The sequence below is a fragment of the Carassius carassius genome, chromosome 45 (assembly GCF_963082965.1).
Source record: "Carassius carassius chromosome 45, fCarCar2.1, whole genome shotgun sequence".
Taxonomy (NCBI): Eukaryota; Metazoa; Chordata; class Actinopteri; order Cypriniformes; family Cyprinidae; genus Carassius; species Carassius carassius.
Window position 1 is genome coordinate 7,507,975 of NC_081799.1, and position 18,658 is coordinate 7,526,632.

The 18,658-nt window shown below is 37.0% G+C and overlaps 1 protein-coding gene across 1 annotated transcript; it reads right to left on the minus strand.

Moving 5' to 3' along the window:
* Nucleotides 1-448: 448 nt before the first annotated feature.
* On the minus strand, nt 449-18,652 carry rbm18 (RNA binding motif protein 18). The gene is made up of 6 exons (XM_059539968.1): nt 18,522-18,652; nt 17,726-17,839; nt 6,026-6,152; nt 5,454-5,534; nt 1,699-1,787; nt 449-1,478 (listed from the first exon to the last, which is right to left on the minus strand). The coding sequence occupies exons 2-6, from the start codon at nt 17,830-17,832 to the stop codon at nt 1,316-1,318; spliced, it is 567 nt and encodes a 188-aa protein (XP_059395951.1). The 5' UTR covers nt 17,833-17,839; nt 18,522-18,652; the 3' UTR covers nt 449-1,315.
* Nucleotides 18,653-18,658: the final 6 nt, after the last annotated feature.

The following is an 18,658-nucleotide window of genomic DNA, read 5'->3' on the forward strand; positions in this document are numbered from 1 at the left end:
CTTGCCTCGTTTGTCGATGTGACTGATTTAGGCCTATTTTTATATCACAACAATCAAAATAAAAAACCTAGTAGTGTCGAAAAATAAACTAACACAGTAAATGAAAAACAAACATAACAATAATAAATCAAATGAAACCGAATCAAATTAAATGGACAGGGGATCAGATGCTAATGACGAATTTAAAAACTAGACCGTTGTAACAAGAAAACAGATTATTTTAGGATCCGACTGATATTGAAATAATTCAGTTCTCCTCATGGCAAGAGACTCACTAGGCCTGTTCGTAATTGAAAACGGTATAAAAAAGGTACTATAATCGCTCATTAGGCTACAGGGAGTTCAAAGCAATGCAAAAACAGCACAACAGACCTTACTGTGATCTAAAGACACAAACATGTCCATTTCAAATGACATGCACAAAAAGTCTGGACACCTCACAGTTTCATTTATTTTTGAACACGACAGAAGCAAAATCTATCAAAATACCTGGATATTTACACTTGATCTAAACTATTGATGACATCTGCTGTTGTGATGCCCCCTCTCCAGATCATGTGATAAAAGCCCTTTTCACTTTAGACTTAAAAAGGCAAGATATTAATAGTTAAATAAACAATGCATAATATTGTGCTTCCTTTACACATACACCAATGTAACAAAGAATGGTAAAGTCGGAGTATGTAGATTTAGGATCATAAGACTCACAACACACAACAACACTTTCACAGGCAGCACACCGGGCAGTTTACAAGTGAGTTACAGTAAAACAATGGGAGATATATTCTGGAAGGATTTCAAGGAAGGGATTTGAACTGAGATTTTGAAAAGGTGCAAAACTCATACAATTTCTATCATGATTCATGTGCCTCAATGATTTTCCAACCCTGTACAACCGTTGTATCTTCAGTGGAGCACAGAGAAAGATATTTTAGGGTTCAAACACCTTCGGACCTCATTGACAAAAGACGTTTATCAAAATCCTCTTACTGCTTTGGAACAACAAAGGTGAGTAAATGACGACAGAATTTCGACTGAACCATCCCTTTAAACCCTGAAGAACTCGGATTACTTGGGTAACAGCAATGTTCAAAAAAGGAAAAATGAATTCACTAGAATTATGTGGTTAGATTCTGCTTACTTCAGCTGTCTTTCACAGTAAAGACTCCTCCGCTGGCTGAGAAACAGAACAGCACTACCAATCAAAGGTGTTGGACTTTCTGGTCTCATAATACATTACAGTCTCTCACTAGCCAGAGACAAGAGCAGCTTAGCTTATCTCCACACCCTCACACTTGGACAGTTGTTGGAGAGGTCATCTTCTGAATCTCCGGAAAGGCTTGTGGTAGGGCTGGGACCTCTTGTCTCTTTTATCGGGGGGTTTGTTGTAGATGTACGCAGATGGGCCGGTATAGTCATCTGGGTTTTCTTCCATCAGCTGCAGCTTGGCTTCGATGGCACGGATCTTTGCATTAACGCTTTAAACCGCACAGGAAAGGGAATCGAGAGAAAAGAAAAGAGCATTAACCTTCTTATCCAGTCCAAATGGGTCACTTTCGTCAATGTGAGCTCAGGGCCATTTGGAGCAGGAACAGTTGAGAACGAAACCAAAAACAGTTGGGGAAAGTCAACAGGAGAGATTTCAAACATGGAAGAAAATGAAAGGCAACAGAGATTTTGAGTGGTAATGTCTCAAACCCTAGTGTGGTTGGCAGCTCCTCGGCTTCACTGGACGAAGGCTCTAAACTGGCCGGCACATTTTTGTCTCCTCTGAAGGGTTCAAACTTCTGAAAGACAAAAAACACACACCAGGATGGATACAAGACAACATGCACTGAAGGGTTGTATAACTTGCTGGGCCTTTAGTAACTTAAACTCATTTGGTTGCTTTAGAGACCAGAAAAAAAACAAGAGTTGGCTGCTTATTAGTCATATGCTCCCTTGGAATAGTGTGGGAAAAGTTGGGCTATGCAACATCATAAACATTCATTCCACTCAAAAACGTCCATCCAACAACCCTTGCGACCATGAGGATGATGATGATGATAGCTCTTGGGAATCTGTGGGGAATAAAAACAAAGAGATTTAATGAGAGTCTAGAAAATTATTTACAACTGGCTTAGACTTTTATTTAGGAATTTAGGATTCTAATGTATCGAAACACAATTAAAGACGCTATGAAGCTGCTTTAACAAAGCATTTAACTTCCATAATGAGACACATTTATTGAGTTGAATTGGATATTAGGTGTCAAATAGTGTGGGCTGGGACTTTTCTCGTTTTAGGATGCAGGAATTTTATCTGCTTGGATTGGTTTTGTTTGAATAATAAAGAGTTTGCCAATGTTGAGAAGAGCTTGTTGTTCCAGATTTCCTAAACTGAAGTAAGCTTTGGCTTGAACATACGCAAATGATACTTTAAATCATTCATTATGAGAGTTGCTCTTACTTTTCGAAACAATCAGACCTGGTGAATGATAAAACAGGTATCAAATATCATAGAGATATAGTGACACCCTCCTTTGAAAGCAGGAAAACCTTTTCACAACCACATGATATAACCATCTGATTATAATTCATTCATATAGCTTATTCAAAAACAGGAGGCTACAGTATTTTTGCTGTTGAATGTTACTGAAAAACTAAACAGTAATTTTCTGTGCTTTATTTCAGCATTATATATTCTCAGATAATGTTTTTATTGGCAACAATCATTTTTATTGGCAACAAAATGATGAAAATTCTTTTTTCAGTTTAACATTTTTGTTAACTAAAATAATTAACATGATTGATTTTTTTCAGCAGGGCAAAAATACAATTATTTTTATAGTTAAAAAAATATATATTATTATTGCAACATCTAAAAATAAAATTACCTAATTTTTTTGAAGTACTTTGATTTGTTTCCTCAACAAAAATTTAATAAAATAAGTATATATTTTTTTAATTTAGTTGTACTGCCTGCATAGCTTTTGTTACATAAGCAGAAAATCTAATCGAAAATAATGTAATTCATTTATGAGTACATTTTGCACAATGTGACCAAGGACAAGTAAATATAACTTCTGTAAAATCACTTTTTTTTTAATAAAGAAAACCATAAAGCAATATTCTAACAGCCTGCCTCTGAACTTTTAGGTTACAATCGTTTAATAATTTAACTTCTGTTTATTTTCCTTTAGATCGCTCCACTCCACACAAACAACTACGTATAAAGAGGAAGCCATTTTTTAAATACACCACATTTATCAGAGCGTTTCACTGAACCAGAGGCCTTCAAATGGCACAGCTGATATAAACACAGTGCTGAAGAATACACCGGTACCCACACGGCCTTCCCAGACCAATCCAACACTTTCACCAGCCTCACAATGAGCACAGTGTTGGGTTAGCTGCTCAAGAGGACCTGGGACCAGACCTGTCTGCTGCTACTTGTTGTCAACAACTGTGCACTGTTGACCTTGACCCCGGCCTGGTGTCCCGCTCCCATCAGACGGGGAGGGGCAGAGGGGTGCGATTCTCAACCATACAGGATTTCCTCACTCCCAGCGGCAGCTGCCTATTGTTAAGAAGCCTGGCAGCCTCAGGAGCCCCTCACTATAGCTCAACTCTACATGTGATGCATGATCTTCATGGTCTGTTTTGTTGTAGCAGAACCCAGATATTCCACTGAACAACAATAGAAGCATTTATTAATGTCAGTGATGGACTGAAGTTAACGGCATGATGCTAAGGTGTTTTTAGGTTGTTGCTTTGTGGTTGCTAAGGTGCTCTGAGTGTTGCTAGGATGTTTTGAGTGGTTACTGGGTGGGCTTAATGGGCCAAGTCAAAACAGCCCACCCTCAAGTCTACATGGCAGCACACTTTTCTGAACGCGCTAATGGCAAGTTAAATGCTAAACTGTTTAGACCCACCATGTGTGAGACTTTAGAAGTGGATGTTTTTCCATGGAGTATGTTTTTCATGAGCGCAGTATCAAAATATGAATATTTATTATGAACAATGGCATAAAAAATGGTAAACGTTGGCCTGTGTGTTGTTTGTTGCATTGTCATTGCTACAAATACGGACCCATGAAAACAACGACGACTGGTGGAAAAGTAATTAGCATTGTGTGGTATTAATTTTCACACACACAGAAAAAAAAAAACGTGATTCCAGATTAATCAAATTACTGAGTTCACTGTTGGTCACAATCTTCTTTTTTATTTATTTATACAAAAGCATTCAAAAGTTTGGGGTCAGTAAGTGTTTTTTTTTTTTTACTTAGCAAGGATTGATTAAATTTATCAAAAATGACATTTGTAATGTTACAAAATATTTCTGTTTCAAATAATTAAATTCTTTAAAATTTTCTATGCACAAAAAATATTAAACAGCAAAAATAGTTTTTAACATTGTAAAAGCAGCGAATCAGAATGATTTCTGAAGGAACACGTGAGACTTGAGTAATGCTTTACATTACATTTACATGCTCTAAATTTCAAACATTACATTTTAAAATATATTACAAATGATAAGTTATTTTTAAATTGTACTAATATTTCACAATATTACTTTTTACTGTATTCACTTTTTTATAATGCAACCTTGGTGAGCATAAGATACTTTTTATTTATCATACTGATCCTAAATCTTTGAACAGAAGTTTATATTTTCTAATACATATTTTTAATGTGGGGAAAAATACTAAAGTAGGATTAAAAAACAGAATCAAGTTGAATTTTTTCATTTTTTTAATTAAGCTCAAAAAACAATTCTCAAAATTAACTGTGCAATTATTTCAAATGAAGTAAATATTACTTCAAATAAATGTTAATTTTATTTGAGCAATGCTATGTTTTATTTACTATTTTTAAATTAAATTGTGTTGTTTTTTTATATATGCTTTATAACAGCTAAACCTGCTCTCAAAGATATAAAATATCACACAACAAAAAATGAAAACCCACATGACATTCAGTTTGAACAAGGCCTATGATATTCTGGTCTCTAGATAAGGCTTTTCTTCAATACAACTTGAATTTAGCATTTTGTCCTGTTTTATCATCCTTAAAAAAAAAAAAAAAAAAGTCTGATCGATTAAAACAAATGGATAACGTTCTTTTAAGGTCCCATTCTCACTATTAACTAGTTTCTTATTAGCATGCACCTTACTAGCATATTGGCTGTTTATTAGGACTTATAAAGCACATAATAATGCCTTATTCTGCATGGCCATATTTTATATCCCTTAATCCAACCCAAAAATCTTATAACTATTAATAAGAAGCAAATTGTGTGTTCCCCATTCTCAAGTGATACCAAAAGATTAATTATGCGCAGCCCCCCATAAGGCAAAAGCAGTTACTTAGGGTAAGAGACTTTAACACACTACTAACCTATAGTATGAGCCTTAGTAATAGTGATGATTGTCTAAGCAAACACCACAACTCATGCAATACCCACCTTTACCTGAGCATGAGCCCAACGCACCACTAACTTCTTAGAAAGAGCCAATTTTCCATTCAGACACTGAATAGCCCGTTCAGCCTCCTGTAATGGACAGAAAACACTGATGATCACAAATGTTATGATTTTATAATGACCACAATCCTGATAGTGATACTCTGCTAACACTATCAGGATTAGAAGACTTTCATGTCTATTTTTGAAATCCTCTATTAGTGCTGTGCTGTTCAAAGATGGTCTCTGAAGTGTCTGGATTCTGAACCTTCCTGTGTGTTTGTTTGCTACTTTCTAGTTTCTGGCTGTTGCTGGAAGCATGGCGTAATGATAGGGAACAATAATGGCTGATGATGGATCACTAGTTTTCCAAGCTCTCATGAAGGGCGTGAATGAGATCAGTAAACACACATTTCCTCTTCAACAACACCCTTGGGACTGCCTCATATTACCCTCCAGAGAGCCAACGGTTCCTTATCTGCAATAGCTGTCTGGGTGCCTCTTAAAGACTTGCATATCATTACTGGATCAAAACTGAATGGTGATTAATTCTCAATGTTGTAAAGAAGAACGAAGAGTACCTCTTTGGTGTGGAAGTTGACGAAGCAGTATCCTCTTGGCTGGCCCTCCAGAGGACCGGACTTGTGGAACAGGAAGTCAAACTGCTTCACTTTGCCAAACTTCTCCAGGAGCTTCACTAGGTGGTACCTGCAGGAACACAGAGTGGTTTTATTTTGAAGGTTAATTGCCTTTTATCAACATACTTGCAAAATTAGGGGTTCAGCAGTCATAATGTCATGACTAAGGACACTGGAATTATGAGCGATTGTAATCATAAGGCTTCCTTTAACAAATAGCACTAATAATTGTACAGACCAAGAATTAAAAAATGAGTGATTAAGGCCACAAGGGAATAATGCATGTCATGGTGTCATAATTCTTTGTAAGCAAGGCTTGATCAGAATGGCAGGGCTCTTTACACCTTTTTAGCTGCTGTAAATCTTTTATTCACACAATACAAAGGATACAGCAGAGGGATATAAAAAAGCGGAAGACTGAATTCCCTGAAGAGTTTAATTAAAGACAAACAATGGCGACGAGTACAGCTTCTATAACCTGCTGTCATGAAAGCAATACATCCCTTATTATTGAGAAAAACAGTACTAGTTATTTTGTTAATTAATGAAGGGCGACAGAGTTGAATGTCATTTTGGACCCCACCGACTTACAACGTAGACCAAAACAGCTGAAACATTCTTCAACATATCTTTTTTTGTGTTCCATGAAAGAAAGAAAGAAAGTGATAGCAATGTAAGACAGGTGAATTTGAAATGTTGCAAGCCAGATTCAAATTCACAATGCCCACATGGTCACCAAGGTTCAACGTGAAATATGCATTTGCAACTCATTAAATTCCAAATGTGACATATTTCCAAGTGAAAGTGGGACGTGCATCCATTGGGAATTGATTTGTAAAAAGTGGGGGGTTGCATACCAATACCGGCTTGGCGTGGTCACTATATGAATGAACGCTGAAAAAGAAAATAGAGGGTTTTGTGACATCAGCCAAAAAAGAATCTCTAGTAAAAGAAATTCTTCAATAGAGCTAGAGAACTCTTGTAAAATAAGAATAATGAATTTCTTTCCAAGAGAACTTCACGCTGAACCTGTGCTATTCAAACAAAGAGAGCTTCGTGCAAATAGTCTTCTTCAAACAACCATGTTCACAGCATTCGAGAGCAGTCTAGCATGCAGTCTGTGCATAAAAGAGAATGTTTGCAAGTATCCTTGCTTCTGCATGTTCACCTGTACGTCATCCGAACCGTTAACATTTAATGTGACTTAACGCTGCATGAACACAACTCCATTTGCACCTCAAGTTTTTTCACGTTGTTGGAAAACAACATCTGACGAAAGAAAAGTCAAGGTTCAATGACATGATGCTTGTTTTTTGTTGTTGTTTTTTTTTTTTACCCAAATCTACGAATTTATCAAAAACACACAAAAATTCTATTTCTATAAACAATTACTTGAAAAACAGGTTTTTCATAAAAGCGGTATTCATCTAAAAACAATTTAGAGCATAAATAACATAAAAAAGTGGTACGTGTACTGCATTAGGCTAACTGAGACTTGTCATAGCACTTGCTTATCATTGCTCTTTTGTTGATTCAGATTGCTTCCATTGTCACCATTTGTAAGTCGCTTTGGATAAAAGTGTCTGCTATATGACTAAATGTAAATAACATGTAACAGATCTGCTATTATAATGAAGAAGAAAAGTCTCTTAAAAAGGATGAAACTCTTGAATAGAAAACATCTAAAAAAACTTCACGTGTTGGCGCCGATAGCCTGGGCAGAGCACTGACATAGAGCGTTGTTCTGCAAAGAGCATCCTGAGTTTGAATCCCGTCTCGAGGACCTTTGCCAATCTCACCGCCCTCTCTCTCTCTCTCTCTCTCCCACTTCGCTTACCGTCAGCTCTGATCTGTCTTATTATAAAGGCAAAATGAGGTGTCATGAGGTGCAACCAGTGTGCAGAAACATGAAGGGGAAAATCAGGACATGGTATCAAACTCATATCAGTGTGTAAAGGTCGAAGTGCCTACTTGTCGTTAAGATTCAAGTAAATATAAGGCAACTTGTCGCTAGTGTTGGCATCTTCTTCAGTTATTCATCTTGACGTAATGGCATCACATGGGCATCCCTGAATCCAAATTCTAAAGATTGAGTAATGCAGCTCAGGAAGACGTTCAAGCATTTCCTGCAGCTGGGAAAGCTACCGAACTGAGAATCAAGAACATGCTCAAGACATGCTGGGGATAAACAACAATACATTTGTGGAACTTCTTACTATATTGTTGTTCTTCCAGCATGACAGCCAGAGCGTCTGGGAGTTGCTGCCTGCACCAAGACGAGGAGATGCTGGGGATTTCTTTATTGTTTTGGATGGTTGAGGTTATTTTTAATCCTGGAAAGGTAGGAACGCAGATAGAACTGGGGGTCCTAGCTTCGGTATTAATGTTTTCCCCTCCTTTCCCAGGAGCTTTTCTCCAAGTAGTACTTTGCACTTTCCCAGCCACCACCCTCTCAGGCTATGACCACGGGATCTTCCTGACTTGCCACAGATTGAAGCATTGATAGTGTCCCGATTCAAAGGGACGACCTGTAGATTTTTTTTTTCAGACCACAATGCATGCCCCCAGAGAGCCACAAAATGTGCAGTTTGGGAGGAAGAAGGGGTCCGTCCAAGGAGTTTGGAGTATTTTGTGAAGTGTTGACTTGAGCCAAGCATGTCATCTGTACGGGCCAAAGTCGTCGGACCCCTGCCCACCCACCTGCAGCGTCTCCCATTTCAGTCTCCTAACCCAAACCTTGAGAAACATTTAACAGAACAGAATCAAGAAAACAGCACGGATATCAAGGTCAAGGAGCGATTCCAACAGACACGTGTCTATTTCAGATGACTGGAGGGTGTGGTCTGAGGCCAGTGCTGTTTTCCTCCTAGGCCGTCCCATCGGATAGGCCTCCTGTTCTCTTCTGCCAATGTAACGGACAATGCAAAGCAGGCCTCCAAAAGCACAAACAACCTGCGGCACATGGTAGATCCATCACCGGCTCTAAATGGGCCCCAGCGGAGCATGGACAGGTCAAGATGTCAGCCTGTTATTACGACAGCAGCCCCTGCTTTGTGTGAACGGCTGTGTCCGCCACAGGTCTCAACTGTGGGAAACCAAACCTGAAAGAAAGTTTGTATATTTGTGTCAGAGAGACTGTGCATGTGTGATGGGGTGGAGCTCTCTAAATGTCGACGGATGTATTCATTAGATGGAAAATGCGAAGATAGGTTGTCATCATCACTGTCCTCTACGTGGGTTGGTCAAACTTCAGCACCTGGTATCTGAAAGTCACTCAAGCTGCAGGATTAGTGAAGGTGGATCTGACAGTGCTTGAGAACTTGTGAGACGCCTGTGACATGGTATACAACACAGTCCTTTTTGGGCTGTGTCCCATTACAAATCTTAGTTCCATATGATGTGAATGTGTAGATTGGAAATGTACATTGGACATGGTGATATTGGGACAGTGATAAGTAAGTCTGTGCTACTGAAACAACTTTCCAGTTTTAAAAGATTAAAAAAAATGGAACAGTTCTAGAAGTGGCTGACTTCTTAGGAAGTGTGCTTACTTCACTAGTGGATTGAGACACACCCTGGATAGAGTGTCGACACAGGGCTGATTTGACAGGTGGAAAGTATGAGACTCGTGCAATTTCAGCAATGTGACTTGTCATGGTGCCCAAGCACTGACTATACCACAAATCAGCATCATACATTTATACCACATTTCAGTGGAAAATAAATGCGAGGAATTAAGCAACTGTGTCCAGAAACAGTAATTTTTCCATCTAGCTACAGCTTGTGATGAATGTAACGATGATGGTGAAACTTACAGTCAGTAAGGTAGATGGATTAGCACTCGGGAGAAACAGTTTACAGTGAAAGAACAGATAGATTTTCTTTTTGTCTTACTGAAATTTGTTGGTGAGTGTTTGCAGAACTGTAAATGTGTATGTCACAGACTTTTCCAAACCTGTGATGTACTGAGATTAATCATATTAAATAAATTAGGCTGTTTGTGAAGTGATGGAATGACTGACGAAAAAGTGTTTTTTCAATACATTACCGTTACATCAGAATCTAAGCACGAAGGCTCAAAGCTGATTTTTCCTAGATTTTAACTTCCAAAATGTTACTTTATCTTACTAATTTATTGCAAACTGACAAAAGAAATTGTTTGTTAATGCACAAAGGCCAGAGAAATAACATGAGAAAAACTTAAGAGAGACAAATAGTGTTCATACTTTTTTTCAATCCCAAAAACTACTGGGTAAAACTCACAAAAACTGTTGAGAAATGTCATTTCACACAATTATTTAAGGTAACTGTAAAACCAAAGAATTAATTTTTACTATTGTAGTACACAAAGGATGATATGTGACTCAAATGTTTAAAAAGCATTATGAAAATAAAATTTTAGTAAATAATTCACAGTAGTATTTGTTGCATTAAAGGCAGGGTAGGTGATTTGGTTAAAAAAAATGTTGTTATGCTAGTAAGTCTTCTCCACATCCTGACAGAAATCAAAGTTAAAGGGATAGTTCACCCAAAAATCATAATATTGTAATTAATAACTCACCCTCATGTCGTTCCAAACCAGTAAGACCTCCGTTTATCTTTAGAACACAGTTTAAGATATTTTAGATTTAGTCCGAGAGCTCTCAGTCCCTCCATTGAAGCTGTGTGTACGGTCTACTGTCCATGTCCAGAAAGGTAAGAAAAACATCATCAAAGTAGTGCATGTGACATCAGAGGCTCAGTTAGAATATTTTGAAGCATCGAAAATACATTTTGGTCCAAAAATAGCAAAAACTACGACTTTATTCATCATTGTCTTCTCTTCCGTGAGCCGAGCCAGATAATGACTCGTTCACGAGTCAAGAAGCGATTGCATCAGTTTTCGGATCACCAGTAGTTCTTTTGGACAGTTAGATTCAATAAACCGGTTGAAGAAAATGGTTCACCGGTTCTTTTGCGCTTGACGTAATGGCGTCATTGGCAATGATTGCCCTTGATTCAAGCCTTCTGTTTACCCGCGCTCATAACATTAGCACAGAATCAATCACCAAAAGAATCAGTTCGGTTCAGACGCTCTGTGTGTCGGTCTGCTTCGCTGAATCACACATGCGCAGAATCATCAGCTCCTCGGTTCACGAATCGGACACGTCTGAGAGAAACGGTTCTTGACTCGTGAACGAGTCATTATCTGGCTCGGCTCGGTGTTCATCTTCAGTTCTCTCTTCACAGCAGTTCAGTCAGTGTACTGTTTGAGTACATGCATTACTCCGGGATATTGGTTTGTTTGAACTCAGAGGGAGTGTCAGCCACATTAAAAAAGTTAACAGCTTAAGTCATTTGTGGATTAATGTGTATTAGAGACGCAAACCGTTTAAAATGATTCAGTTAGATGGAAAGAGTACAAAAATATTCTACTCAAGTAAAAGTACCATTACATTAATGAAATTTTACTTAAGTACAAGTAAAAGTACCAGTCTAAAAATCAACTCAAGTAAAAGTAAAAAGTAACTCATTTAAAATTTACTCAGAGTAAAAATTACTTAGTTACATTTTAACAGTGGGAGGGAGTCAAAAATGGGACAGGCCAAGGGTGTCAAACTCAGTTCCTGGAGGGCCACAGTCCTGCACAGTTTAGATTTAACCCTAATTAAACACACCTGATCCAGCTAATCTAATCATTTAGGTTTATTTAAAAACTACATGATATGTGTGCTAGAGCAGGGTTAGAACTAAACTCTGCAGGGCTACGGCCCTCCAGGAACTGAGTTTGACACCCCTGGGATAGGTCTATTAATCTCAAACTAGTTGTTTTTAATTAAAGGAATCAGTTATTTAGAATAATAAAACATTTGGGCTGTTACCAGGCAAATCAGTATCGACAAACTCATCTTTTAATGCAGAGGAAATGCAGAAGATTCATTGGAAGTGGCATTTAGATGTATTACACTGTTTAGTGCAGGACAAGAATGCATTTAACCTGCAGTTACAAATGCATGAATAATGTTTTGATATACAAGACATAACATGTTGAATACTCATTTGAAATGATAAGAAATTAATTATTTTAAAAAAAATCTAAAGATACTTTAAATGTGAAATTAAAATGGCCAGTATGTGTCAGCAAGTCATTGTTAATAAGTGAGTCATTGCGATTGAACCGAATCATTTAAATGGTTGATTCATTCAGAAACGAAACACTGTCACGTTCGTTGCTCAGAGACGCAAAACTGTGCTTTGGTGGCTGTGTTTGGAATTATTTTCTGTTGTAGAAATAGAGCTAAAAAAGGCAATATGGTGTCTAAAACGCAAGTCTCTTAGTTAACTTGTTTACTGAACTGTTATATATATATATATATATATATATATATATATGTATGTATATATATATTCATGATGATTTTTGGAGGAAAAGACGGCCTTCTTTGTGTGAATTTGATTTAATATATGAAATTATATAAATATGTGAATTTTCTGCCCCTATATCTTCAATTTTGTGATCATTCTAAATGCATTTTAGGAGACTGAATCACACAGTGAAAGAACGCACTATAAATGCGCGCGCACATCATTAAAACAAAAATTATGATATTATCACAGACGATATATATAGCACACTCCTCACCACTGTCTTTTTGGCTAATTTGTGTAAAACCTCTTGCTAACATGTCAAAGCTTCATTTTAACCACCAATGCAACGATGCAATTATTTAGCTTACCTCTACATTCTTGCGAAGGGTTGATGTCTTGTCGAGATTTTATAAGCTGCTAGTTTGGTCTTCCTAGGCAAGTACAGCTTACACTGCATAATAGAGCATACATATGGCCAGGGCTTCACTTCATTTCCTTCGAGTTAAACTTCAGAATATGACGGGGTTTCGTTCTCAGCGGTGTCTGCACCACTAACGCCTGTTTTGTCCGTCTGCATCTTTCTTGTGATTTTAGCGCCAGTTTGCCCTCCTGCCCATTATTTACTGACGTAGTTTCCAGGGAGCGTTTTTTTTTTTTTTTACTCAGTAATTAATGTGTTTTAAAATGTAGCGAAGTACAATACTTTAAACAAAATATACTTACGTAAAAGTAAAATTACAGATTTAAAAAATTACTTTAAAAAGTATTAGTACAGAAAAAAGCTACTCAATTACAGTAACGCGAGTAAATGTAATTCGTTACTTTCCACCTCTGGATTTTGTGAACTGATTCAAAAAGATCCGGTTACATCGAATGATTCTTTCGCGAACCGGATATGACAAGCTGCTTTGTTTTGAACTCTCTCTCGCAACAGACACGGAAGAGAAGACAATGCTGAATAAAGTCGTAGTTTTTGCAATTTTTGGACCAAAATGTATTTTCGATGCTTCAAAATATTCTAACTGACCCTCTGATGTCACATGGACTACTTTGATGATGTTTTTCTTACCTTTCTGGACATGGACAGTAGACCATACACACAGCTTCAGTGGAGGGACTGAGAGCTTAACAGAATACTTGGTTACATTTACCTCCTTTTTATTAATGTTTTAACCATTTTTTTTAATTTGTGAACTTTTTTTTTTTTATAAATTACAATTATAAAAAAAAACTACCTTGCAAAATTAATAATATTAGTTCCAATTATTTTTTCATACTGATTGATTTTGATCATTTCAAATTTAGTAAATATGTAAGTGCAGAAATTGTCATGCATGTTATTTAAATTATATAATGTAAATTCATATATATTTGCTCTTATACAGTGTTGGGGAGTAACTAGTTACATGTAACGGCGTTACGTAATTTAATTACAAAATTATTGTAACTGTAATTAGTTACAGTTACTAAGAAAAAATGAGTAATTAAATTACAGTTACTTATGAAATTTTTTACGATTACAAAGGGGATTACATTTGAATATTTACACACATCCACATACAGATTTAACTGATTTCTTTCCCAAATTGCACTGACTATTCTGAGACATACCGCCCTAATAATTTCCGGGATGCGGAAATACAGTCTGGTTCGTAGAATCCAATCATAAAAACGGAATGCCTAACGCGGACGGAATATGCCACATTTTGGATGACTAAATCAAAAGTAGGTCAGTACACTTGAATCAAAACATGACATCGACTAGTGTCTGTGAATATAAAGCCCCAAAAATGCAATATATGACTTGCACATTCTGCGTGTCTGTGGAAATCAGGCGCGGACTGGACACCGGGAGAACCGGGACAATTCCCGGTGGCCTGGGAGCCAATTTTGCCCCACTATTTAATATCATTGTTGTATAATTGCCTGACGAATGTAATAAAGCGATCATTTGCGAATCCGCCATTTGATAATTAAATCTCTAATAAATCATGAATTGTTAGTCATGACTCGCGCGCTCTCCGCGCCTCCGCCAAACGGTTTGGATCAGACTCCGAGTAATCAATGCGAGAGAGAGAGAGAGAGAGAGAGAGAGAGAGAGAGAGAGAGAGAGAGAGAGAATAAAGTGGACAGCTGGAGCAGAGAAGCAGAACTATACTGTTCAGGGTTTCAGGTCAGTTTCATCTGTAAAGATGCTTTTTTGTCTTTGTTTTTTTTTTATTTAATCAAGCAGCAGCACGTTGCTCATCAGTCATCACTCAAAATACTATATAAAGCACATCATTATTATCTCTTGTAATGTTACAGTAGTAATTTAGCTGAAAAAAAAATCAGATTTTTTTTATAGGTTTAGGGGGAGCTACGACAGACAACAACACAACCCTTACGAAAATTAACATTTTAATATTTAACTATAAATCCAGAGAAAATGGTTACTATTGTTAAACTGTGATAACCAAAAATGTAAAATTATTTTACAAATGTATTTATTTAAAAATAAATACAAATCCAAGGTTATAAAAAAAAACAAGGTTATTTTACTTTTATATAGGCTAATAAAAGCATGGTATTTTTTTGTAAGGGAAAAATATTACTTGTGTACAGTATTAGGATTTTTCTATAAAGATATTGTAGTATTTTAGAGTATTGTATTGTAAAGTATAGTTTTGTTCAATCTTGAGTATTAAAGTCATGAGAGAGATGGATAACAGGGCAAAATAAAGAGACTGAAGAGAAAAATGGAAGTGAAGGTGCAGTTCAGGAGAGAACTTTTAATTATTTTGCATGTCCCCAAATTAAAGATTTAAACCTTTTTTATGTCAGGTCCATACAAAAAATAGTTTTGTCCATGAATTTGTTTGTATGAGTTTGAATTTTCCAGTCTGATTTTTTTTCCCAGTCCGCCCCTCCTGTAAATTAATGGCAAAGACATAGTTTCATTTACTACACATAGGCCTACTGAAGCTCGCAGTGTTTTCAACCTCTGCCATCTCAATATAGGAGTACACGAGCACATAAACATAATTTCTAGAACTGCTTTGTGTCACTTCATGTGCATTTTACTTATTTTGAGAAAACTATCATCCTATACAGAGAGACAGCAGTTTAAAAAAAACACCAATGTTTCAGGAGTTTATTACACAGAATACGTCACATGCTTATTAGATAACTGTATTTAAGTTGATGTATATGCTTTTATTTATTATTCTTTAATTTTCACAAATTTAGAAAAGTAATCAAAAAGTACTCAAAAGTAATTAGTTACATTACTTTAATAAAGTAATTGAAAAGGTTACACTACTATTACATTTTAAACAGGGTAACTTGTAATCTGTAACCTATTACATTTCCAAAGTAACCTTCCCAACACTGCTCTTATATATATATCACCCATTGATCATCCTGCTCTCTAAGATATTGGCACTGGCATCAGTCTTTAAACATTATATACTAGTTGACTACTACTGACTAGGGCTGGGACAACGCGTCGAGGTCATCGATGACGTCGACGCAAAAAATAAGTCGACGCAAAATATGCGCATCGATTCGTCGACCTGTTTTTATTTCTCTAAAAAACGTTTGCAAAACGTTTACTTTATGTGCGCTGAATATACGTGATGGCCGGATCAACATTCTGTCCAACGTTATATAACCAATCCAGGGGTTTTTCTGCATTGATCTTTTTTTTTTGGCGGCTGTCAAAGCCTTATTTGATCGGTGAGTGACAGTGACAGGGCGCGTACGAGAGAGAGCCCCGGCTGCGCGCGCACTCACAGTCGTCAAACAACACGAGGGCTTCTTGCTCTCTCCCTCCCTTGTGCATATTAACCAAAATCATTAGACACGATAGAAAAAGGGCGGAACGCCAAAGTTTCACGTTGAGCATTCGGAGAATTTTTTTCTCCATGACAGGCTGCTGGCTCCCACTGTTAATTATTATTATTTTTTTTAGTAAAAGCACTCTCTGTATTAGCTTAAAGCCGTCAAGTTTACATTTACATACTGTATTCTTTCAATTGCTCTAAACAAGTATTTTGGGTAACTTTTTTTATTGAATACTAGACATCAAGTTGTTGTTATTTGAAAGAATAACAACAACTACATCTGAAAGAACTTCTTTTTTCAGTAAGCTAGGCCCTATGTGTTCAGTAAGCTTGTTTCAGTAAGCTATGTGTTTTCAAGGTTTCAAGGTTTTATTGAATGCTATCTCTATACAAGTGCAAAGTAATGCATTCTTAGTCAGTCTTTTATTTTGTAATTTTAAGAGCAATAAACATATATTGCAATGTTAAGGAATTGATGTTTTTTTCATTCAGATATGTAAATCGACATGTATAAATTGTTAGTAGTCAATTAATGGGGAGATAATTGAAATCAAATCAGTCTGAAAAATTAAAAATTAATCGTTAGATTAATCGATGCATCGAAAAAATAATCGCTAGATTAATCGTTTAAAAAAATAATCGTTTATCCCAGCCCTACTACTGACCACTAGTGTTTGGATGACCAAAAGAGCACATTAATAGTTGTAAACAAGACCACATTTCCTAATCGTTGTAAAAGGTCATCCCATCCAATCCAAAGCTTTTACCTAATCTCCTTGGTTTCTACGTAAATCTCTTTTTTTTTTAACTGCTACAGAGCAGTGCTTAAAATACCTTTTCACCTCCTACCTCAATTACTGATCTCAATTATCCACTTACTTGGAAACCCCAGGAAAATTTTGCCTTTGGGTGAACGCTGACCTCACATAGCAGGACTCCACCACTGTGTGTGTGTGTGTGTGTGTGTGTGTGAGATCTGCAGGACCCTAAAGTGGAACCCCCTACTACAAACACTCGCAGCATGTGAGCTAATTAATCTTTCCAATCACCAGCCTGTGGGTATCATGCCTGTTTTCATTCAAGCAGGTTATTTAAAGAAAAACAGAGGAGCGAGAGGGAAGGAAACGCCTGTCTAGACGCCAGCCCGGGCAAGCCATACATTTTCCAGGGGTGCTCCAGCAACGTGTGCTATTTCTCTTGTGCTTCCCTTCTGTGTCACCCAGCTACCCCCTCTCCACCTTGAGCAGCCGCTACAGGTTCACTAAGTAAACACGCCAGGTGAATGAGAAATGATGGCAGGCCCTCAGCAAAACAGGTCTCCACGGCCGAGCAGCTCTCTTTAACACGCCTAGTCTTCATCTGCTCATTCTCCAGCACAAAGACACACTTGGCTAATCAATCACCCGGGCAGCTCCGCAGGTCTACCTGGGAGGCAGTGCAGCGCTGGTTTACTGCACATACAAACACTCACTCTGTGATTTTAGGGTCAATGTTGCCGATCCAGAGCCGATGACCGTCCTGTCCCGAGCCACCAGACAGGATGGAGGCATTCTCCACAGTCTCTGCAGCAGACTGCATTAGGCTCCTGAGAAAAGACAGAGAGCTGTTTCAATGATGCTCAGGTAAGTATGTGCCTCAGGTATTTGATGTGTTTAAATATATATGACTTTCTTCTATCTAACAAAAAAGTTTCTATCAATAAATCTATCAGTCTGTCCATTTGTTTGTGTGTCTATCTATATATCAGTCAAACAATCTGTTTATCTATCCATTCGACTTTGTCTATATATCTGACTGTCTATCATCCAACTGTGTCTATATATCTGACTTTCTAACCAACCAACAATTGATCTACCTATCTGACTATCTAACCATCTATATATCTATCTAACCATCTATCTGTCTATCAATCTAATTATCTATGTAGACTAAAGTATATATCATAGAACAGGCCATCTTTACATAAATGATCTGACTGATAGCCACACGTTTTATTATATAATGAGAGTGTGATATATGCAGAAGAGTTATATCTTAGGCCTCTTAGTGTGTTAATAATCAAGATAATTACGTCAAATGCAGTATGAAGACAATAATATCAACGAATATTATGTATACAAACACTGTCATATTATAGAACAACTGTAACTGATAAACAACATAAACCTAGTCGAGAAATAATTAATTTTCCATTTGAATGGTTGTTATGTTAACAACTAGCAAACAATATTATCAGATTACGTTACGTAGATTATCAGAGCACTCACCCTTCTCTTGTATCCTGTGTTTTTAGACCTAAACTAAAGATACTTTGTATAAAATTTGGTGGCAATGCCTCAAACACTAAAATGAATCTCGTATATCTGCCACACGAACGAGTGTAGCCAGTTAGCTTAGCATGCAT